This window comes from Artibeus jamaicensis, unplaced genomic scaffold, assembly GCF_021234435.1.
Source record: "Artibeus jamaicensis isolate MK-2021 breed Jamaican fruit bat unplaced genomic scaffold, CSHL_Jam_final contig_781, whole genome shotgun sequence".
Lineage (NCBI taxonomy): Eukaryota > Metazoa > Chordata > Mammalia > Chiroptera > Phyllostomidae > Artibeus > Artibeus jamaicensis.
In genome coordinates this window covers 5,961,264-5,985,333 of record NW_026521968.1, presented here as the reverse complement: position 1 = coordinate 5,985,333, position 24,070 = coordinate 5,961,264, and the positions used below count along the sequence as shown (strand labels likewise).

The 24,070-nt window shown below is 41.8% G+C and overlaps 1 protein-coding gene across 1 annotated transcript in view; it reads left to right on the top strand.

Annotated features, from left to right (window-relative positions):
- CFAP52 (cilia and flagella associated protein 52) overlaps positions 1-24,070 on the top strand; it is a 33,501-nt gene that overhangs the window by 8,277 nt on the left and 1,154 nt on the right. The window contains exons 4-13 of the mRNA XM_037164946.2: positions 892-1,020; positions 3,120-3,219; positions 4,047-4,163; positions 6,816-6,916; positions 8,494-8,664; positions 13,809-13,957; positions 16,442-16,587; positions 19,058-19,209; positions 21,103-21,205; positions 23,922-24,033. Of these exons, the coding sequence (XP_037020841.2) occupies positions 892-1,020; positions 3,120-3,219; positions 4,047-4,163; positions 6,816-6,916; positions 8,494-8,664; positions 13,809-13,957; positions 16,442-16,587; positions 19,058-19,209; positions 21,103-21,205; positions 23,922-24,033 (1,280 nt within the window). The remainder of the gene's footprint in view (positions 1-891; positions 1,021-3,119; positions 3,220-4,046; positions 4,164-6,815; positions 6,917-8,493; positions 8,665-13,808; positions 13,958-16,441; positions 16,588-19,057; positions 19,210-21,102; positions 21,206-23,921; positions 24,034-24,070) is intronic.

The following is a 24,070-nucleotide window of genomic DNA, read 5'->3' as shown; positions in this document are numbered from 1 at the left end:
GTCAGTATACATTTTTAATTGCTATATCTCTCAACTTTTCCACCTTCGATGGTATCTATAAATTTCTTACTAAGGAAAAAAATGTATGGCTCTTAGACAATCTCCTGCCTCCCCATTCTTGGGGAGCTCGATTATACTTAATTTTAGATTACCTGTGATAACATATTCTATGTGTAGAAAATGTGGAAAATATAAATAGGCATAATTTTACATTAACAAGTTTTGCAACATTTGTATTCTATTTCTTTAATACTTTGATTCAGATGTTTCCCTGGCATTTTTAGTATTATTATCCAACACTATGAAATTTAGGACTGAGTTGAAAGAAGGAAATGGAACCCAAAGCCATGCCGCTTAAGGTGGGGCCCCGTTGCCCAGGCATCAGCATCTCCTGGGACTTCTGAGAAGAGCAAATCCTCAGGCCCCACCCAGACCTTCTGCCGGAGAAGCTCCAGGGCGGGTCCCAGAGGCCTCTGTTTTAACGAGCCCTAGGAGTGATTCTGATTCACGTTCAGGTCTGAGGATACTGCATTAGGTCGTCGTCTTTATTGCTTTTTCTTTTTCTGGAATACTTCCCCAAGGAAATTTTTTACATGATATAAATGGGTGATAAGCTTTTATGTCTTGAGTGTCTGAAAATGTCTTTATTTTAGCGTCAGCCTTGATTGATGCACTCACTGATTTCTAGCCTCATAATCATTTTCCTTCAAAAATTTCTGTCACTCATTTGTCTTCTCATGTCCATTGTGAATGAGGTGATGTCAATATCATTCTTTTGTTCCCTTGTAAGTAACATGTGTTCTTTCTTTCTTCCTAAAACCACCAAAAGAACTGTTTCTTCTTTTGAAAGCCCGTCCTCCCCTGACTCTCTTGTGCCTCTCTCTTGGGCAGCGTGGTGGTGTGGAGCATAGCCAAGAGGGACGCCATCTGCGGCAGCCCCGCTGCCGGCCTCAACGTTGGGAACGCCACCACGGTGATCTTCTCCGGCTGCCGCGATGAGATGTTCGTCACCGCTGGGAAGTATGTGTCCATGGTTGGGGTTTCAGAATCCATAACCCACTTTATTTGCTTCTGCGGATAATGGGGTCATTCCAATTTGGGGGAACATGTTTTCAATCCTGGAAACATATCTTGCAGTCTTTTAAATATGGTGATTTGAAAATTCTGTGCTTCCTACTGAAAATGTTCTGCTTATCGGTTAAACTCATTTTAGGTTCTGGTCTGTTTGTTACTGATAACATGTTACCTACCATGCAGGCTCCCGGAGTATTTTGCACAATTGCACAGATTCACTTACTGGTTGTTTTTTTTACCACCTACTGTTGATTTAGGTTTTGTGAAATGATAGTTTGAGAATGAACTGTTCCAGGAAGTTTCAAGCATTTGACTATTAGCCATAGGAGAGCATTTCCAGCAGGGGACCAAGCTTAAGGTCTCAACAGAGGCCAGCATCTGCTAACAAGAAAAATTAACTGAAAGATTCACACCAATCAGAGGCCTGTTTGGTGGCGGAGGTGAAGACTGAACATCCCATCTTATGTCATGTATCAGTCCAAAGGTCAAAACCCTGTGAATGTGGGCTCGAAGTGTGTGTTGGCTGGAACTCTCCTTTTCAGCCCATCCGTGGTCTCCCGTCTGTGGGAGGTGCTCCTTGTCGTTATCTGCCCCGCCAGAGTCAAGTGTGTGTGCTGCCCTGCATCCGTACCGCTTCCTGTCCCCCCTTGGCGCTCGCAGCACGCATTTGTCTGCTGGGTAATTATGAGAAGGTTACATTCAGAGGCCAGGACACTGACTGGCTGGAGTGAAAACCAGACCCTAAGGAACAAATCTTATAGGACACACTCCGATTATGAAGCCACTGCTCCTGTCCTGCCCTGTCTCGGAGGCCACTGGCGCCCGTGAAGCTCCTCAGCTCCTTCCAGGTTTGCAGAGTTGTTCGACGAAGCATTTGTGCCAGGCAGTCTCTCTGCTGTTCTACAGCTGCCTCAGCAGTAGGCACCAACCGGTCTGACATCCGAGGACATTTGTCCAGGACCCAAAACTTGAATTGAAGCCACAACAATTTTTTTTAGGACAATCTCTGATCTAGGTCTGCTTTAGATTCATGTGACACTGATAACTGAGAAAAAGTACTCTTCAGTAAGATTTCTAGTATGGCACCGGTACACTGTGGTTGTCCATGAGGGTCCCAATTTCAGGTGTTCCGTTATATTGTCCCTGGAGATATCCTGCACATTCCAAATGACAGCTACCAGGAAGGCCATGGAGAAGCTAATTGTTTTCTAGTTTAAAAAGTACATTCAAAGTACTCATTGAAGACTTAACTATGTGCATTACTCTGGGGGCTAAAGGAAAAGAAGAACTGAACTTGACCAATATATTTTTAATATTTTCTGTTTTAGGCTACTAGCTAAAATCTCTGTGATGTTAATCATGGTACATTTATACAATTATTAACTCAGTAACTCAAGTAACTCAGTAACTCAATATAATACTTAAATATCAGTACTATGCCAAATATTGCATTAAGTGTTGATTTTTTCCTTTTTATTGAATTTGTTTGGGTGAGAAGATGATACAGGTCTCAGGTGCACAGTTCTACAACACATCATCTGCACACTGTGTTGTGTGTTCACCACACCCAGGTGCTATTTTGTTGCACTTTTTATTGCTTAGTCTCATCTCTCCTTTTTTGAGGACAAGAATTTCCATAATGAAGTCCTTCCCTTTAAAAAATTTCCTCACAAATCAATCCACTGAAAGAATACATATCTAATGAACTCTGGTTTGCTCTTCATTTGTCTCCTTGTTCATCTGTGCATTTCTCTATTTTCACTCTGGTGGGTAGAGTGTGTCCTTCCCAGTGAGAGAGCCGGGAGGGAATCTCGGTCTAGGGTCTGCGGGCTCTGCATTTTCTCATTTGGAGAGTTGGGGGATGTAAAACCTCCCCCGCAGGGTGGGTGTGAGGATCAGACGGAAGATGTTAGGTGGAGCACTAGGCTGTAACAAACCCTCAAATATATCTAGTTCTCTTCAGCTTCGAGAAATACAGACAACAGAGAAGACATGAAGTGGTTGGCGAGTGGGTACTCATCTGATTGTGAATTTCTTTTCTACAGTGGAACAATTCGAGTATGGGAACTGGATCTCCCAAATAGAAAAATCTGGCCCACTGAGTGCCAAACAGGACAGATGAAAAGAATAGTCATGAGTGTTACGGCAAGTATTACTTTGTGTTATTTTAAGTAACTATCAGTACAAGTTCCTGTTAACAGTGCTGAACAAGATGTGTGTGTTGTGTGTACATGTACATTGGGCTTGGGGTGGGCAGGTGAGTTCTGGACTTAAGAGATGTCAATTGAGGAGGCACAGGTGAGGGAGGGACTTCCTTCCGGAGCTCCCTTTAGAAGTCAGAGAGCAGCTAGACTCAACCCTGGGTAGGCCCTGTGTTACTGGGACCTGGGCTGCCACCTGGAGGGAAGCAGGATAGCAGAAGGCACATTCCCTATGCTGCTCATGTTATTTCTGCCACTGGAAATAAAGTTTCTAACAATGAAACTCATTGTTGAAATGCAATCTTTCCATAAAGAGGAGTTATTCATATGCTTCCATTGTGGATTCACACATGTAGATATGTCACCCCCACCTCCTTTGACTTGTGCCTCTTGTCTAATGCAAAGTCATTTCATGAAATAGGCTCTGGAAAATATGAGATAAAGCAAATGCATGTTCTCTTTGGAGGAGTACAACTGCCTCCGAGGAGCCCTTAGGAGGAGTCTCAGGGGTCCGAGCCAGCAGGGCCTGCACACTAACATCAGACACAAATGGATATCAAGTGAAATACTCAGGTTAAATGGAATCTCATATTTCCTCCAGCTCTGAGTATGGCCTGGAGCTTTTCTTATCCGCCTCTAGGTCTGAGAAAACAGAAGTGGCCACATCCACTTGCACAGGCCTTCCTGGTGTTTCAGAGGAAACTCATTCCATCCCTGAGCGAGGCTGGAAAAACCCAGGTCTTCAGGTTTCCTTTTCTCTCTGACCCCCAGATGGCCAGTGATGACTGCTTTTTCTACCTTGGCACCACAACTGGAGATATTCTAAAAATGAACCCTAGGACTAAACTGCTGGCAGATGCTGGGCCTGTGAAGGACAGATTCAGTCTGGTGAGTAGAGACCATCAAAGTCTGCTCCACTTTGCTGTTTTCTAGTGATTTCTTCCCTTCACTGCCAGCACAGACTTTAGTTAAGGAAGAGTCTGGGAAAAAGAAAAAGTCTATGGTGTACCTAAGGTCACACCTAAACTCGCTAGGTGCATTGGCTAGCCCTCTAAGCCCTCACCTCTGGTTTACATTCAAGGCAAAGGTAATTCTAGGTATCCTCAATTAGGGAAAAAAAACCACACCTTTTTCACATCTTCAAAGCACAGGGCCAGTGGCTTTGTGATTTGTGATCGCACTGATCCCAGCATTTGGGCAGCCCTGTTGCCACATACAAGAAAAGCATGTTCTTTTATCTATAAAACTATATAGACATATTAAATTTTTCCTAATCTAATTACTAGATACTAGGTTTCAGCCTTGGCCAGCATTACAAGTCATGAAAAGACATAGAAATCGATTGTCTATATTTGTAGAATTTCTAGCAATTCTGATTAAAAGCCCAGTGAAATAGACTTTGATACTTAACCAAAATTAAAAGCCTACAATCAGAGGATGGTTTTACAGAGCGAATGCTGCTCTCCCAGTGCCCTTGAAAGTTACAGGGGCTCTTTCTACTCAACCATGAATTGGAAAGCCCATGCACCTGCCTATGTCATGTCTGATAATGGGACAGATGGTTCTAACTAACCTTAGATACCTTCCAGCAAATAGCCCCAAGTAGCTTTACAAAATAGCACAGTGTTCCTGGCAACATGTCAGAGTTTTCTTACTCACATAATCATTTAATATCCCAGCTTTTAAGGAGATGCATAAGAATGGGAAAAGCCATAATATTAGTAGAGAAGGGTTTAGAAATAATCCCATGGGAGATTGGGATGTAGTCTAGATCAATGTCTTTCAGATTATTTCAGGAGAGGGATTCCAGTAAATTAAACAGATGAAGGCGAAGCAGATCGGGCTAAAGGAGGAGCCCTGCCAGTGCCACTCCTGACACAGCCCCAAAGACTCCAGGAAACAGCACGTGAAAACTGCGGGGTATTTTTGCCTCCCAGCACTTGGGATCTACGTGCCTCCCCAGTAAAGATGTCGTTCCTCAAACCCTTGTCACTTAAGTGCTATCCACAGAGGCACCAGGAATGCTTTGACCACTAACCATGCAGGTGTGATGGTAAATTCTGCAAAGCGGCGATTCCGACATGCCTGTTACACAAGTGGGCGGGGTCATTCTCCTGGGACGGAGGGAGAGGAAGACTGGAGATATCTGGTTGTAGTGCCGTGGGATTGTGATGCCCACTTGAAATTCTACTTAAATGTTTGCCTGACAGTTAGAAAATAAAGAATTAAAATGGTTTCAAGTGGACCTGTTGGGCACAAGGCACTGAAATGAACAAGATGATTATCATAATGATAACATTGAAAATGGAACATGCTCAGTAAATGTTTGTGTGTCAGACAGACACGCGGCAAACACTGCCCTCACATTGTCTCACTGGATCCTTCCCACGGTCCGATGAGATGGGTCCCCTTTTTATCCCTACTTTACAGATGAGGAAACTGAGGCACTTACCATTTAAGATCTCATGGCTGGCAAGTAGTGGAACTGCGATACAAACCTAGGCAGACTAGCTCCAGAACATGTGCGCTTGAACAGTATCATCTACAGTCTCAAAGTTTACTTAGAAATTACAGATATATCATTTGAGACTCTGTCGAACTCTTTATCCTGTACTTCGCCAAGTCCCTGAACAAATGTTAAACATGTTTATGAGGGCTGGCTGTCTTCGTGGGCCAGGCACCCACCCTGTTGTCCTGGATTGGTGCTTTTAGAGGTGAAGCTGGGGGAACATGTAATTGTGGTTTGTGCCTTCATATTCCTGAGCCTTGGTTTCTCTTCTCCAACATCATGAAATGACTTTAGAACAAAAACAAGCAAGATTCAATTTAATGTAACTTGGAAGGACATAATGTTCGTTTTATAATATTCGAACTTGATTAAGACACAAGGCTATACAGAAATTGGCTACATTATTACAGAAAGCTTTAAAGCGAAATACTGGTCGTGTACATTTTTAAGTTAGAACTTCATAGTGGGTGCTGTAGGATGGCCAACCCCCCCAAACTTTGAAGAGGGCTTTGAATTCAAATGTTTTATATTATTTATAAGATTATGCACTGCATGCTTTAGTTCAGAGAACATAGTCACCAAACAATAAGGAGTCTTGTGCTTTTCTGGAGGTCAAATATGGTCTCTTTGCAGGATAAGAATTAAACGAAAATGGTGCCGACTGGGGAGCAAACATTGCTCTGGCTGTGCTTATGCCTTCTGCTCTCTCCTTCATTTGACTGCTCTCATATTCATTTGAATATAAAGTGTTCCTTCTTAACATATTCGGAACGCACAGGTGAAAGGGAGGACTCCTGGTGAAGTGCGCTTGCTCCTTGCAGGACCAGGAGGGCTACTTCCAACACTGGAGCTCATCGCCAGTCCCAGCCCTCTGGCCCGCGCCACAGTGCACCACAGGCAGCAGCTGCCTGAGCTTCATCCACACCATGCATGGCAGCACTGACAGGGCCATGCCCACCGTGTCAGGGCCCCCACTGATTCCTCGTGACAAAACCAGTTGGCCTTCTCCTTAGTGCTTTTTCTCCCCCTAGGGAGTGTCAGCCATCAAGTGCCTGAAGATGGGGGGGCTGTTGGTGGGCTCAGGAGCCGGATTGCTGGCCTTCTGTAAAAGCCCCAGCTACAAACCCATCAAGTAAGTTCCACGTGGTTGGGATGGGGAGAGACCCACCAGAGGGAGGTTTGCTGAAAGCTTGCAACTAAGTGACATTGGCAAAGTGATATTTGATCAAGAATTTCATCTTGCTGTTATAATGAATAATTGGAATCAGGATGGTGGTTTCTTTGCCAATAATAAGACAATGGCCTATGTTGAATCAAACCAAAGTAGTTCACTATTACCCAGGGAAATACTTCTCTGCTAATAAACACGTTTTTACTTAGCTGATACATTAAGCCATGGCAGAGGAAATACGCTGTTATGAACTTACTCGACAAGGAAACTCAGATTTCAAACTTTCAATGTTGGTTTATTCAGTGAAAATTATTGTGCAATGGGTACCAATTATGTACCCATGAACTACTAGTTAGTGCATTTGAATACATGTTTTAAAACAATAACCAATATTCACCAGCTATTTTGGTGTACCATTTATTATACTCTTCATAGCTTTTCATGGCCGTGTACAAGACACTGTACTTTTCATGGCTTTTCTAATTAAAATGAAATGAAATACAACTTTGTACGTTGCTATGAACAAGTAGTTCAGTGAAAGAGCTGGACTATGACTTGGGGTCTACCCTTTCTTCCTTCACCGCCCTCTGTCCCAGAAACACAGGAATCCCTGTAAAATACTGCATTTCCCAGGCTGGTTCTTTGCCCAAGAGCCCCCATTGAATTCTTAGTGTCAACACTAAATTGGTTGTAGAGAAGGTTGGGTTTCTAGGCCCTCATTTATTTATATTTATATATTCTTTTTTTTAAAACTCATACTCATTAAACACTTGGGGAGCAAAGGGAATTTAGAAAGTGGAAAAAGATAAAATAATCCCTGAAAGTTCTGATGAAGATAGCCACGATTAACATTTTATTTCTTCTTGTCTGTTATTCATATAATTTTTAAAATAATTGTACTTATTGTGTGTATAATGTTTTGTATTCTGGTTTTTTTACTTAATGTAAACAGCATAAACATTTTAAATATTACTATATACTATTTTTTAGTTATTGTGGGGATATAGATATATATTCCATAGTATTTCAAAGATGATTTTAACAGCTAAGCAAATATTCTTTGTAGTTTCTGTCTCATAGATCATTTAACCATTTCATTACAACTGCACGTTTAGACCGCTTTCAACTTTTCACTCTTTTAAATAAGGTTGTGGTAACAGCCTTTCACATAAAGGTTCTTTTCCTCTGGTGTTAGGACTATTTTCCAGGAATGGAACTTATGAAGTGTTTCATTGCCGTGGTCTTTTGTGCTCACACGTCTGCCTGGAACATTCCCTCCATTCACATCCTACCATGTTGCACAGCCCCCTTCAGGCTGTGTCTCACTGGTGAAGATTCCCCATCAGAACCTATGTTTGCCTCCCGCTTTGTAACCAAGGGTACCCGGCTTCCTACCTACCGCCTTTCCAACCGTGTCACCTCCTCGAAGGCATTTCCCAGGTCATGTGCCTGAGTTCTGCCCTCCGTAATGCTTCAGATGGTTAATAAATAATTGTTGATTAAGTGACCCTACATTACCTTTTTGCTTCTTCTTAAAGGAAAATCCAGTTAGAAGGTGGTATCACTTCTATCACGCTTCGAGGGGAAGGACACCAGTTTTTTGTAGGAACAGAAGAATCACACATTTATTGTGTCAACTTCACAGATTTCAAAGAGACCCTCATATTGACTTGTCACTCTGAAGCTGTGCAGGACGTTGTCTTTCCTTTGTAAGTAGAATAGGAAAATATTTTTCACCTGTAAAAATGATGAGAACATGGAGATTTGGTGCAGTGTGCAAAGAAATGTCATTTTATTAATGCATTTTACTATCTATTAACATAATAAATCATAATTATGATTTTTCCTTAAATTCTTCTATTATGGTGAATTATTTTTAATAAATTTTTCTATGATCTTTACCACACAACTACATTAGGTTTTACGATTCAAATTCAGACTTATTTAGAATGTTAGCTTTTCTGCATCATGAAAAGGATAAATAGACTGGCAGAACTTTTCTACATTCCCCTAGCTCTATCTGGGAAAAGCTTAGCAGTGCCTCTTTCAAACTTCTTTCCAGTCATTTGTTTTGCATCTCTTGAGTCTTCCACGCACTTGGTGGCAGTGACCGTGAGAGGCCTTCTGGATCTGGTTGCAGTATTTCTTGGTGAATCTTACACAAAACGAGTGAAACAGCCATCCACAGTTTTGTTATCAAAGAGAGCTTCTGTCTTAGTTTGCCACTGTTTGGTTTTGAAACACATTTCATCTTCAGTGAGATTTATTCTTCGAAGCTGTCAGTTTTTGCTCTGAACTTCCTCAGTATATTGCTTGAATTTACAAAATTCACAACTGTTGTTCTACAGGTAGCCAGACTCAGTTTGAAAACTCGATCCTTAAGATCCATGAAATGTACTTTTGGTTACCAGAGTCATTATGGTTAGGTTTTCCCAAATATTAGTAATAGTGAAAATGGCTGCTGCTTCCCATCAGGTGAATCTTTTTTGAATATTGATTGGTCATTTCCTTTTTGTCTCACTTTTCTCCTCCTTTTTCTAAGGAGCTTCCTATGAAATTATTTGGTTTGGATGCTGTATAGAAGAGTAGATTTTCAAGTATCTTTTAAAATTCTCATATAAGTTATTGACCTATTCAAGTTTTGTAAGTCATGTTTTTCTTACCTTTCTCTTTGAAAAGAAGCTTTTTTGAAGTATAATTTATGTACCATGAAGTTCACGCATTTAGAGTGTACGATCCAATGGTTTTTGGCATGTTTACAGAGCTGTGCAACCATTGCTGTAATCTAATTTTAGTACGTACATTCCATTATTCCCAAAAGACGCCTACTACCAGTCACTAGCCAATTCTCTTTTGTCGCCTCCCCCTGCTGCATCACAGAGACAGCTGAGCTAGAGGAGCAGTGGAGTACCTGGATGTGGTGGCCAAGACTGCATTCTTCTACTTGTGAATTTAGTTGTGTTAATGTACGTGGTTTTCAATTGCTTTGCATACCAAAGCATTAGTATACTTGGAGAAAGCATGCACAAACCACTGCGACTTCTGCAATATTCTGCTATCATTTGCCTATTTATCAATTGTATGTCTATTCTGCTATCATTTGCCTATTTATCAATTGTATGTCTTTATTTTTAACCTATTTGTATTGTTTCTTTTTCTTTAAGATTTTATTTACTTATCTTTAGAGGGGAAGGGAAGGAGAGAGGGAGAGAAATATCAATGTATGGTTGCCTCTCGTGCGTCCCCTGCTGGGAATTGGCCTGCAACCCAGGCATGTGCCCTGTCGGGGAATCAAACCATGATCCTTTGGTTTGCAGGCCCACGCTCAATCCACTGAGCTACACCAGCCAGGGCTGTATTGTTTCATTTTAGATAAGTCTTGTTCTTCCAAAGAATTTAATCCATTCATATTTATTACTATTTAATAGGTTTATAAATATTTTCTATTTAACATTTTTCCTTTTTTTGTCTTTTATTGTTAGGGGTCATATTTTATTTGGTCCGGTTTTCCCCTTCCCCACTGCAGGTAACTAGGAAATTATTCATTTTATTTTTATTCATTTAGTGGTTACCCTTGAATTTTTAATATGCATATTTAAGCATTTTTTTGGTCAAAGACTTCAGCTGACTAACATTGATACTCTATTTTCCAAAGAAACAAGAATCTCCATATATTTTATTTGCCTCTTCACCTTTCTCCTATCACATTCCATGCAAAAATTATTTAGAATTATAGACCAGATTATATTATTATTTTTTGCAATTAATTATATTTAACTATGACTTTTGTTCTTTGCTTTTATCACTCTCTTTTTTTCCCCACACATCTTTTTCTTTGATTTTTTGGGGGGGTAATTTTTTCAGAGACAGTTTATGTATAGAATATTTGGTCTTATCTAAATATATCTTTGTTTAAGCCTCAGATTTGAGTGATCATTTGGCCAGGTATAAGAGGAATTTTAATGAACTTTCTAATGAAGTATATCTTACATATGGAATACACATAAATTATGAGTAATTGTGTTTTTCTTACCTTTCTTTTTGAAAAGAAGCTTTTTTGAAGTATAATTTATGTACCATGAAGTTCACACATTTAGAGTGTACGATCCAATGTTTTTTGGCATGTTTATAGAGCTGTGCAACCATTACTGTAATCTAATTTTAGTACATACATTCCATTATTTCCAAAAGACGCCTGCTACTAGTCACTAGCCAATTCTCTCACATGAACTATCATACCTATATGACTACTACCCACGTCAAACAATAGAACATTTACAATATCCCCAAACAGCCCTCCTGATTACTAACTACCCTTGCACTCTTCCTTAAAGACAATCACCACCTGAACTTCTAGTCCCATAGATTACTTTTGTCTACTTTTGAACTTTGCGTAAATGGAATAACTCAGTATGTACTTTAAAAGTCATTTTTTTTCCTCTGTGGAAGCTTTTAATGTTGTCAATTTCATACAGATCTTCTTATCCTTAGTGATTTCTTGTCTACTTGTTTTATCTCATACTGCGAGAAATGTATTAAATTCTCAAGCAAAAGCCCTGGCCGGTGTGGTTTGCTGGATTGAGTGCCAGCCTGTGAACCAGAGGGTCTCTGGTTCAATTTCTAGTCAGGGCACATGCCTGGGTTTCAGGCTACGTCCCCAATAGGGGGTGTGTGAGAGGCATCCGCACACTGATGTTTCTGTCCCTTTATTTCTCTCTCCCTTAACCTCTCTAAAAATAAGTAAATAAAATCCTTTAAAAAATTCTCAAGCAATGATTGTAGATTTCTCCCTTTAGTTCTTGCTTTTTTATCCAGTGTAATAATCTCTTTATTTAAAATATTTAGTCTATTTACATTTAATGTAATTTTTGATACAGTTGTATTAAATCTTTCATTTTGTTATTTGTTTTATTTTGTTTCAACTCTTCTTTGCTCTTCTATTGCTTCTTTCTGGCCACATTTTGTTTAAATCTGATATTGTTAGCATTTTATTTTGATTGTTCCATTGGCTTTCTACCTGTATATCTTTGCATTAATTTTTAGTGGTTGCTCTGAGAATTACAATATACATCTTTAATATATCACAGTCTGCTTAGAGTTAATGTTAGATGCTTCAAATAAAATGCAGTATAGAACTTTGCAACACTATGTTTCCCTTATGCCAGTTTTTATCCTTGGTATTATTGCTTTCATGTATGCCTATTATATGTTATAAACCCATCAGTATAATATTTATAATTTTTCTTTAAACAGCCATAAATGTTTTCAAAATTTTAATTAATTAAGCATTTCTGATGCTCTTTACTCTTTCTTAAATATCTAAGTTAGCATTTGGTGTTGTTTCCTTTCAGTCTATAGAATTTTGTTTAGCATTTTAAAAATGTATAGGTCTCTGAGGAAGAACTCCCTCGGCTTTTTTTCTTACTGACTTGTATGTATACATGTCTACATCTATCTCTATTTCTGTCATCTCTATTTCTATATGCATGAGATTTTAGATGCTAGGGTGGAAGCATATGGTCCTAGTGTACCATCTTGATCCAATCAGTCTGGTTATTTCTGGAACTTAACATTTCAGATCCTAAACTAAGGACACTCTACTTCTCGAATGGCTCATTTTGGACTAGCCTTGGGTCCTGAGCAAGTGGACTATTTATCAAGGGTAGAGAGGGTCTGGAAAGTTCTCTAGGTGTATTCACTCTGTGATACTTAATTTTCACAAGGGGCCCATGCACCTCCTTAAGAGCTCACTTTCCCAAAGGAGAAGCTCATTCACTGAAGGCCGTGTCCAATATAAAACTTATCTTATTTTATATAAGTGTTTCTTCTCTAAGTCTGGCTTTTGATCTCTGTTATTTGAGACTGTTTGGCAAGGAGTTCTATCTTACCTGCTGTCCTGTTTAGCATTTATTCTTTCTAAGTCACTAGCCTGCCATAATAATTTTATCTCTGAGCCCCAAAGCAAAAAATTGTGGAAAAGATCCACTTATTTTCTATCAATTCAAAAGTGAGTAGATCTTAACACGAGTGAGAGAGACTCTTTTTTCATCAATGTGCTCATGAGGAAATGTAGAAAAACTTTGAGAAGTACTTAAATCTGAAATTTAGCTCAAGACTTTAGCTAGACTTCCACAGTTGTAAAGCAGGTGGTCTTTATTGTACCCTAGTGTGACTCCTTTTTATACACAAATTGGACTAATCTATAAATTTTTGACTTATTGGTATTTTTAATTCTGTATTAGAAATTGTCCTTTTAAAAAAACCCAGTCAGAGAAACCCTGACTGACCAATTACTCTGCGATTCTCTTCCTTGTCCACAGTCTTATATTTTCTCATAACTAAGCAAAGAAGTGTTTTGCGTTATGTGCAAACATGAATTTTAGTACCCTTTTTATTTTCTTTATTGAAATTCTAATGATTATCTACTTCACGGGGAAAGTTTTGTTTAGCCTCTTTTAATATAAATATTTCACGATGAAATAATTTAATAATTCAAATATTTTCACCTGAAATAATTTATTTCAAGAAATGTTACTTACTGTCCTCCAATTCACCAGGACATTGAAAGACTTTTATATTGACATTTTCTTTTTGAGCAACTTTGTCCCAACCCTTCCTCAAGGGAAAGGACTGCAAAAGATAATTCACAGAAGATTTGTCAGCCTCAAATGCCATTTCACATAAGATTATGTGAATCTTCTGTAAGACTATCAAGCCTTGAAATAACTGATGCCTAATAGGCATGCTTTCCTTTACTCTTACAAAACATACTTTTGCTGTCAGACATGCATCTAAGGAACATGGTGCCTCTTCTATGGCCGCATCTCATATCCTCTTGGTGGGTTCTTTTCAGTGGCACAGATGAGCTGTTTGCCACCTGTGCCAAGAAGGACATCAGAGTGTGGCACACACTGTCCAACAGGGAGCTGCTGCGCATCACTGTACCCAACATGACCTGCCATAGCATCGATTTCATGAGAGACGGCAAGAGCATCATTTCAGGTAATGTCGACACACCAAGATCTAGCCTCCCGCTGTGGCTGGGGCTGGGACTCTGTCTTTCTTATTACACCCTGCTCTCTACCAGTGGATAACCTGGACCAGCCTCTCACTGTCCACCCAGCCCTCCTTGCTTCTAGTCTAGCCTCCCTTTAAAGTCCCTTCCAGCCGGGAGACTTTCTGAGCTAGGAAGAATGAAATTTTTCTTCTGCCAAATTGCTACCTAGAGCATGTAGCTCTCTCTCTAGCAGGAAAACTTGGTGATTCAATTACAAAATGAATCTGGGCCCTCAGTGAGTACAAGGTACTTGTATTAGAACGCCTTTTGTTGTTCAAGGGATAAAACCTTGGCTTTAAGTTATATCTCAAAGGGAATATATTTTTAATTTGGTTGATTATTTTATGCCAAAAATGTTAACATAAATTATAGACATCATAATATTTCATGTATACATCCTTTAGTATCTATCTCTAAAACTAATATTCTTCTATAAAATAATAATTTATTTAAAACCAAGGGGGGTGGAATCAGGGGCGGGGGGAGATGGCTGCAGTTTCGGGGGGCGCTTGGGGAGACAGGCAGGCAACTGTACTTGAACAACAGTAAAATTTTAAAAATGGAAAAAAATAAAATAATTTATTACTACTACTTATGTTCAATCCATGTAAAGATTTTCTCAGGTGTCAAAAAGTGGACTCAGCAGTTCACATCAATGGAAAGCCAGTAGATCTTCAGGTTTGGCTATTAAATGCTGACATCAGAAGCCCATCACCCCATCAAATCTCTCTTTTCTTGGCTCTGTATCCTCCATGCTGGCCTCTCCCCTGGGCATGTTTTTTCTCCACACAGAGGCTGCCAGGAGCTCCTGGCTTGCATCACACTGAGAGTTCACAAACATTCAGGCCATCATCGCCTCCTGTTTGTCTCACATTCCACTCATTGCCCCCATCAGTGAGCCCCCGTCAGAGCACATCCAAGGCCCCATCACTTCTCATCATTTTCACCCTTGTCTCAGTCACCAGCATCTCTCTCTCTCTCTCAATGACCCAAGTGCCTTCCCACCAGGTCACCCTGCTTCTGCCCCTGCCTACCACCTTTCTCCCTCAAACTATTCTCAACACAGAAGCCAGAAATCTCTTATTAAAGAGAGTCAGATCATGCCATTTCTAGGATTCAAAGGTCTTTCACTCTCAAAGAACAAAGGACAAAGTTACTGCAGTTGCCCACAAGGCCCTATATGACCTTCTTACCTCCCCCACCTCCACCTTTTTACCTCTGATTTTGTCCCTTCCTGGTTTTTCCCACTGGCCATACTTGTTCTTTGCTATTCTTCACACACATTGCACGTAGGGTCTTTGGTCTAGCTGTTTGGTCTGCTTGGAATATTCTTTTCCCAGAGAGCCCCATAGGTCACTCCCTCACCACCACCATCACCCCACTTCCTCAAGTCTTTGATGAAATGGGATCTGCCTTGAGGGTCCTATTTACAATTGCTAAGGTCAATAGGTGACAGTAAAGATGATGAGAAGGAGCCGGTCATGTGAAGATGTGGGAAAGAACATTTCAGACAGAGGGGACAGCCTTGAGGTGGGCAATAGCTTTGAGGCAGGCAATAGGTTGGTGTATTTGAGGACTAGAAAGGTGACTGGTGTGTCTGGAGCTTAGAGGGTAAGGTTAGGGTCAGCATTCAGGGAGAGTGGTAGTAGAGGAGACTGAGGCTTTTGAAAGTTCTTGGTCAAGGAGATAACATGGTTTTAAGAGGTTCACCCTGACCCCTGCATAGATTATTGATTGTGGGTGAGCAAGAATCCAAGGCCAGGGAAAAGCTGTTATAATAATCCAGAAGAGAGAGGCAGATGGCTTGGGTGAGGGTGGTCCCAGTGGAGGAATTAAGAAGTGTTCAAATCCAGAATGTTTTTTAACTGTGGTGCTGATGGAGCCTGCAGATGGATTTGATGTTGAGTTGGGTTGGGTAGAAGGAGTAAAGAGGAATCAAGAATGACTCTGAAGTTCTTGGCTTGAGCAACTGGATAGATGGTGGCAACGTTTACTGAGCTGAGGACGATGGTGAAGGTGGTGGGGCAGAGCATCAGATTTAAAGGCAGGAGGGAGAGTAGGAAGTCAACATTTATTTGGGGATGTTAAATTGTACACCCCACATGCTATATCCAATAAGTAGTTGAATGTACAAGTTTTGCAGCTCAGGGGAAAGTGGGAGCTGATCTCCCTCCTTTCTCCTCATTCTAATTTCTCTCCCCTAAAGCAGGATGTGCATGTAGGCAGGTTCAACTAAGGCAAGCCGCACATTTCCCTCAGCCAGGCATGACCAGTTTGGGAATCGGGAAAGTGGTGGGGGACTGGCGTCTTTCCTCCATCATCGCCACTGCTCCCCAGTCCTGACATTCACCTGTGATTTAGGAGAGCAACAGTCTGTAAAGAGTGTGATATACTGATCTTACCTGCTTTTTGTTTTCTTTTCCTACCAGCGTGGGACGATGGTAAAATCCGAGCCTTTGCCCCCGAGACAGGCCGGTTGATGTACATCATTAACAATGCCCACAGGATCGGCGTGACGGCCATTGCCACCACCAGTGACTGTAAAAGGGTCATCAGCGGTGGTGGGGAAGGGGAGGTAGAATCTTTTTTAAAAAATAGCCCTCAATATAGTGCGACTACCTGATAAGAGATCACTTACTTGATGTTTTTTAACCTGTTCTAGGAGTTAGGAAGGACCAAATTAAGATTTTGATGAGATCCTAAAATACATCATAAATTAAAATTCTAATAATATAAATCTGCATATAAATTCATTTGTTCACAGAAAGGACATTTAAGATGCAGACATGAAAATGTTCTATACAGAATTGAGCTAGGAATCCAAGTTGGTGTTCTGCCAAAGTTTTGGAATACATACTTGTTCTTTCCCTTCAAAGACTGTAGTTATATAAGTTTTCTTTATCTTGTCTTTTAAAGGAGATGCTATTTTTAGAACTACTGAAATTATGACACTTGACCTTTTCCTTCCATCATTCCGAGGACCCTGCAGCATCTCCCACTATTCACCTTAGTGCCTCTCCTCTCTTCCTCCCTGCCTGCTTTCGTACCCCACGGCCTGCCCTTTCTTGACGTGGCATGTTTTCTTTTCCTTTCTTTTCTCCATGCCATCCAGCAATGACATCAGGGAGAGGGAGGACACAGCATCTTGTGTAGGCTTTAGCGGAGTTTGGGCCAAGCAGACGCGCGGCCGAGTGTCTGGGCTCTGGAGTCGCACTGCCTGGGCACCGGTTCACCCGACCCTGTTGCAGCTCTGAGAACTGGCCAGGGGGTGCTCTTTACCTTCACTGGGCTTCAGCTGCCTGTGGTCATATGGACATAACACTGCTCCCATCAATTAGACATTTTGCACTCTGTATATGCTCTAAGTCTTCACATTCTGGTGTGCATTGTATACTCAGAGCACATCTCCCTCTGGACTAGCCACTTTTCAGGTGCGCTGTAGACACATCGAGCCCTCAACAATCCTCCATGTCTGCCTATCACTACCCTTCTGGCTTGACTCCCTTCCCTTATCCCTTCAGCCACACTGTTGCCGACACCCTCGGCATCCTCCTCACTCCTTCGGCCTCTTGCGGCATCAGCCTTGTTGATGCCCAGACTTGGCTGGGACCAGACCAGTTGCATATAAGGCTGCTAAACCTGAGCTGATGAGGGCTGCTGGAGGACATGACGCATTACAAAGTGACTGCAATCTTCTGACCATGTCAGCTTTTCTCTCATTCCCCACAGCTATTTCAGAACCATCCTTCCAAAAAGCATGGTCTTCAAGGTCTTTATAAGTACAACAGACCAGGGCTGTTGGCCAGCAGGTGTGCCCTGGTATGAATGCAGTAGTTGCTAAAATACTCAGGAGCTTCCATTTTCACTGGTTAATGGCCGTTGCCTGAGTTGTGAAGACCCCAATTCCACCACCTTGTCCCCTTCCCCCCTCAGCAGTCCCACAGCTAAGGGGCTAATGCCCGGTACCCCCAAAGTTCTAGTCCTGGGGCTCTTTGGCTGGAGCCCACACCATGCTCTGATGAAAAAGGTCAAATGCATGCCCCCACTCATAGTGGGATTTCAACCCTGGAGATCTGTTTTCTTTGGCCAAAGTCCTTATCCCATCCCATGTCATAACAGAGGAAAATTACTTGGACACCAAAGAAAAAAATACGGCCCCCCTCATTTGGGATCCCTCATGCTTCTCAATTTTCTTTACTAAGGAAGTGTTTTAGAATGAGTTTCTTTGTTTTTTCCTCTGGTCAGGTACACATAAATTACTTGTCCTAACACCAGTTTTTAGTCTAGTGTTCACCAGGACGACGGTCCTGTCAGTGTCCTGTACCACTTCCACAGAGCAGTTTCTGCACTTCTTCTTCTCATAGGTCCGGCACATTCATATAAGAAGGCATAAGCATCTGACTACATTGTTATGTTTTCTGATATAGTTGTAACAGAGCATTTATCCATTACAGGACATGCGATAATGACTAAATAACTTTCCTTTTTTATTACAGTTAAGGCACCATATGGACTGTTTTGAAATTGTGTGTAGGCAGTTGTATTACCTATGCATTTCACTTCAGGATAGCAAAGGGGTATTAGAAAATATATTTTTTAATCAAAAGTGGGTATTATCCTTGATGGGGCTGAAACCCATTTGTTTTTAAATGATTAAACTCGAGCCACTGACATGAAAGTTTGAATGTGAATCTGAGTGCCCATGAGGTTTCCAGATGGCACCAGAAACCTGAGAGCAATGCTCGGAAGAAGTGAGTAGATATGCTATTTCTCTTGGGTTAGCGGCAGCCCTTGCATTATCCATTTTAATGGCTGGAACCTAACACATTTCTCAGCCCTGAAAGTAGAAGCAGGTGCAGGATTATTTGGTGCATTTTTTCTGGCTTCATGGGAGAATATTCTTGGTCTACAATTTAGCATTCCCATCCTATTCAACCAAGGGGGAACAGGTCAGGCAGAGCAGAGGTGGGAGAACTCTTAGAATTTTTTTTATCCCTTCAAAAGTCCCAAGTGCATGTTACAAGCCTGTGCCTTGTGGCTTTCAGGTGCGGGTGTGGCAGATAGGCTGCCAGATCCAGAAGCTGGAGGAGGCCCTGAAGGAGCACCAGTCCTCCGTGTCCTGCATCCGGGTGAAGAAGAACAATGAGGAGTGTGTCACAGCCAGCACGGATGGCACCTGCATCATTTGGGACCTTGTGTAGGTACCCTTGAGGGGGAGGACAAAGTGGCACTCACAAGCCCAACAACACCATCATTGTATTGAATTTGAAAGAAGATTCAAATGAAGTATAGAAACCTTATTTAAGAAAACACAAAGTGGTACTCATCAGAAGCCATTTGTCCCCATAGCTACTCATGGATGCTGGTGGAAAGGGTATAGATTTCAGGAAGAACTGGATGTTAGAAGTTTCTGGACAGGTAGGGAGGTCACTTTCCGTATACATTTATACGGAATATATTTAACTATATCCATATATATTTATGGATATCCATATATATTAACTATATCTGTATATATTTAACTCTTAAGTATTCCCCCAAAAGGGAGGAGGGAAATAACTTAAGTATTGTCGGAAATTCTGGTCCTTCCAGGCACCCTGTCAGTCCCAGGGTAAGCCTGCTAGGGATGGGACTGTGGGGCAGGTGGGATTGCCCTTCCCCCTGGGTTGGCTTCACTCTCAGGGACCCCTCGTACCGGAAGCACGTCACTGTGTCCATAGAGCTCATGACTCCAAGCTCACTGGACCAAGGCAGGTGAACTTTATCGTTGGAATAATCCAAAGTTATTTTCAAGAACTTTTTTTACTATGAGCATTTTTTTCCGTGTGTTTATTTTGAGAATTAGATGCTGTTCCACCAATCTCTCCTCCACCCTGCACCCTTCTATCACTACTAAGATGCCTCTCCTCTGCATATAACAGCAGTAGAGAGACTTAAGTACAGAGGTGGGAGGAAATATATATAGATGTATTTATATCTCTATAAAAATATAGATATAGCAGAAGAATAGAAAATTTTCTTTATTGGAGAGAATAGAATGGGAACTAAAGGCAAAGGCAGAGCACTGTTTATTTAATATATTAAAAAACAAAACCAAAGTACACCTGTGTCTTTGGGCTCTGTGTGTCTCCAACTTTGATGTGCATGCAAAACACCTGGGAATCTTGTTTACGTGTGGATTTTGATTCTAAGGTCTGGAGTAGCATCTGAGATCTTGCATTTGTAAAAGCTCCCAAATGATGCCGCTGGTGCTGGTCCAGGGACCACATTTGTGGGAGGGTTTAGCCTTCAGCTGAACTTCCCGCTGGGAAAATATAGGCTGGGAGTGCATATCTACACTTGTTTCCATGAATAGTTGGTGACTGCTTCAAAGCTTTAAGCCCCCTTGTTCCATAGCAGGAATATTTGCTTAATTTGTGCCAAAGTCTCTAAAAATGTTCAATTCACATACCACATTTGAAAACTTCAATAATGAGAAGAAACTGTGCAGAAGGTCCATTTTATAGACATTGGAGCCTGGCCTGTGAGGTGGACGCCCAGCCTTCTTGACAGTGGAAGGAGAAGCTGATTTCCGTATTTTGGGGCAGTACCTAAAGCAGTGGTTCTCAAACTATTGTGCACGTTAGAATCGACTGGGATGCTGAGTAAAAATGCAGATCTGTGGGCTTTATCCCAGCCTACTGAATCCACTCCCTTTCAGTAAGGCCAAAGGATATCCAAATTTGAAAGCTCTCCCCACACTTTTCCACTCAGCTTGTCTAGACTTTCACTTCAAAAATGGCAGCCTCGGGAATAAAGCACTTTGTGTGGAAGGTAGTAGGTTGACTCTGAGTTCAGCCTCTTTTCTCACCGGATCTTGAGGCTTCCCATTTAGTCCTGTGTTTTGTCTTCAGAAAAGCTCCCCCCTCCCCTTCTCTGACTGCCCCATAGGTACAGTGGGACAATGTGGAAGTGGGCAGAATAACAGGAAGTCTGTTTGGAATAAATAAACCAAACCTAATCCAAGCTTGTACCGAATCCAGTTTGAACAGTAATGACATTTTCTAGTGGAGAGAAAGTCAAGTTTTCCAGCTTTGAATCTATTTTTTAGACATCTCAGGAGGAATCAGATGATCCTGGCCAATACTTTGTTCCAGTGTGTTTGTTACCACCCTGAGGAGTTCCAGATCATTACCAGTGGGACAGACAGAAAGGTAACTACTCCCAGCAAGAGCTAAGCTCTTTCTGGTACAGCGGAAAAGCAGTGAGGTGTTGTGGCTGAGGGTGCAGGCTCTGGGACCACGCCACTGCAGATGACGGCCTTGCTGTTTACCAGCCGTGCACGCCACTTCGGAAATGCTCTGTAATCTTTTGGTGCCATTGCTTCCTCATCTGTAAAGTGGAGATGATGATGCCAGCAACCTCATAGAGTTGCTGTGAGGATTAAAGTCATACTCGAATATAATGTTTACAGCAGGGTGCCTGCCACTGGTAGGTATTTGGTACATACTGCTTTTCACTGTTAGGAAGTTTCTGAGGCCAGAAAAGAATTGCTGTGCCCAAACCAGTTGTCACTTTGATTAAATTCAAATTGAATGACAATAGAGCTCCTCATCTCTTCTCCTTGATCTGCTTCACCAATGTATTAGAAATCTTTTAAGTTGGAGAGTCTGTGTCCTTGAGTGAAGATTGGTCCCTTTGGGGGAACATTTCCCGTTGGAGCCAGTAGGAGGCGTTAGGAAGAGGCGCATAGGAGGAGCGAGGATGCTGGGGTGTCATGCACCCTGCCGGCCATATCAGATCAGCTGAATTGTGCGCACATCCAATGAATGGGTTTGGATTCTTCTAATTCAGATTTTGAGATGACTTCGAGGTCACTGAAGAAGAGGTTGCATATTTAACTTTTCCTAGCTATAGAAGATGTTGATGAGTTAAAAGTATAAAAATATTGTAGGGAAAATAGTAAAGGTGCCTCACCCACCTCCCACTATCCCCAAGTTTGAATCTAGGAGTAAAGTTTTTTCCTGTTGAAACTTCCCAGGTGACTGGGGACTACTTTTTAGAGACACTTTATCATAAAGACTCAAGAAGTGCTGCTCGGTCCAACCAAGACTTGCCTGACACAGACAGGATGCCATGGGGGGTCACGGGGATCGGCCTCGGTTCCAGTCTCTGTAGGTGGCCTTCTTGTGTCTCATCGGCCCAGACTGGCTGATGCCCGCCCAACCTGTGTTGACCTGTGGTCTAAGTGGGCTTCCTCTTGGAACTGGGGTCGAATGGCTATGAGGGAGTTAACCACCACGTCATCATTAATACTTCGATATATGATTCATAGAGTTTCTAAATTAGTGTGGTATTTGCCATATTTTAGGTTTCAGCTTCTGAGACTTGAACCAGCCTATTTCCCTCTTATTAGAATTTTTACCAGAATGTGTAACCCATAAATCATGAGTCTGTAAAACTATTCTAAGTGCAGGGGACTTGACAATGTCCCTGCTGTCATGGAGCTTACTTATCCTACACATTGGTTTTGAGTAGGAGGGCACAGACTTGGACCTGTAAACAAATACGTGGGTGAACAATGAGTGAACAGGTGAATGAGAGGCTATGAGACGGTGACAGAGCTGAAAAGAAAATAGAACAGGTTCTGTGACATGGGCTGGGAAGAAGAAAGCCACTTGGCTAGTGGTCAGTGAGGGGGCCTCCCTTAAGGAGGCGACCTGGGAGCTGAGTGAGGCCGGAGTGACAGAAGGACCTAGCCATGCTTATGTCTCAGGGAAGACCGTGCTAGGCAGAGAATATTCAGGAAAGCCTGAGGCCTGGTCAAGAGGGTCGCTTTGACCTCTTTGGCTGATAAAGCAGGTAGTCAAGCACAAATTACTTGTGTGCTTCCCGAGAAACAAGGATTTGGGTGTGTTTTTAGTAGTTCTTTCAGCTTTCACTATAAAATAGAACTTTATGTCAAGGCAGTCAAGCATCAAATGAAATCACATACATATAAATCATATGTATAAGTAATGTATCTATAAATCATATATATATCTTACACAATTTCTAGCTAGGTTCAGAGGAATGCAGATTCCTGGCATAAAGTCTGGAACACAGTAAGTTTCCATCAATATGAACAAAGACAGTGGTGAAGTGCATGCCCAAGTCCACACTCCTGATTTCTGGTCAAATGCTTTTTGTTTAGAAAGAAATTTTAGTTTTTGAACACACTGTACATTTATGTTTCAAAGTTCAAAAAATATAAAAGCAGTGCATTCAGAGAAAAATCTCTCCTTTGAGCCCTGTCTTCCCTTCCACTTCACCCCTAATCTAGTTTCCCTCGCCAGCGGGGGACAGATATTAACCATTTGTCTTTAAAAGTCCACCCTGTGGCATGCTGATTGTTTTGAGGCAGAAGAGAAAGTTGGGAATAGGGGTGGAGTGAGGAGCAGGGAGGGACAGCTGCGGTGAGCGGTGGGCTGTGTAGGGCGCAGCCTCAGCCTCGGCACTGTCTGCACTGCTCATTCCCCAAGCCATGGAAGCAAGTGCCCTTCCTCCCTCCCTTCCACAAGACCGGGAGCCTGGCTCTGCTGCTCTCAGAGCAGACGTGGGAAAGCCGATGCAGTGGCTGTTTCCTTTTTCTTTTACGACTGACTTCAGATTCAGTCTGCCTGGTCTGATCAAAAGCGCTTCTGTCGCAATCCAGGTTTACCAGCACATCAACGTCACTTTAAATAGAACGCAAATTTAAAAACCAATACTAAAAATATTAAAATGGTTTCTCCACCCCTGCTTTAGCCTATTTATAATTTGAGACGACATTATCATCCTGTGATGTATTTTTGCCACCTTCTATATAAAGTAGAACCATCTTTTGTTGGCATGTGAGTGGATGATTGCACTGAGCTGAGTCCTGCCTAATGCTTCTCTCCGGAATTCTAGATTGCTTACTGGGAAGTGTTTGATGGGTCAGTAATCAGAGAGTTGGAAGGTTCTTTGTCGGGGTCAATCAATGGTATGGATATCACACTGGAAGGAGTGCACTTCGTCACAGGTTAGTACTGGGGTCAGAAAAAAGCCAAGCCTGACTT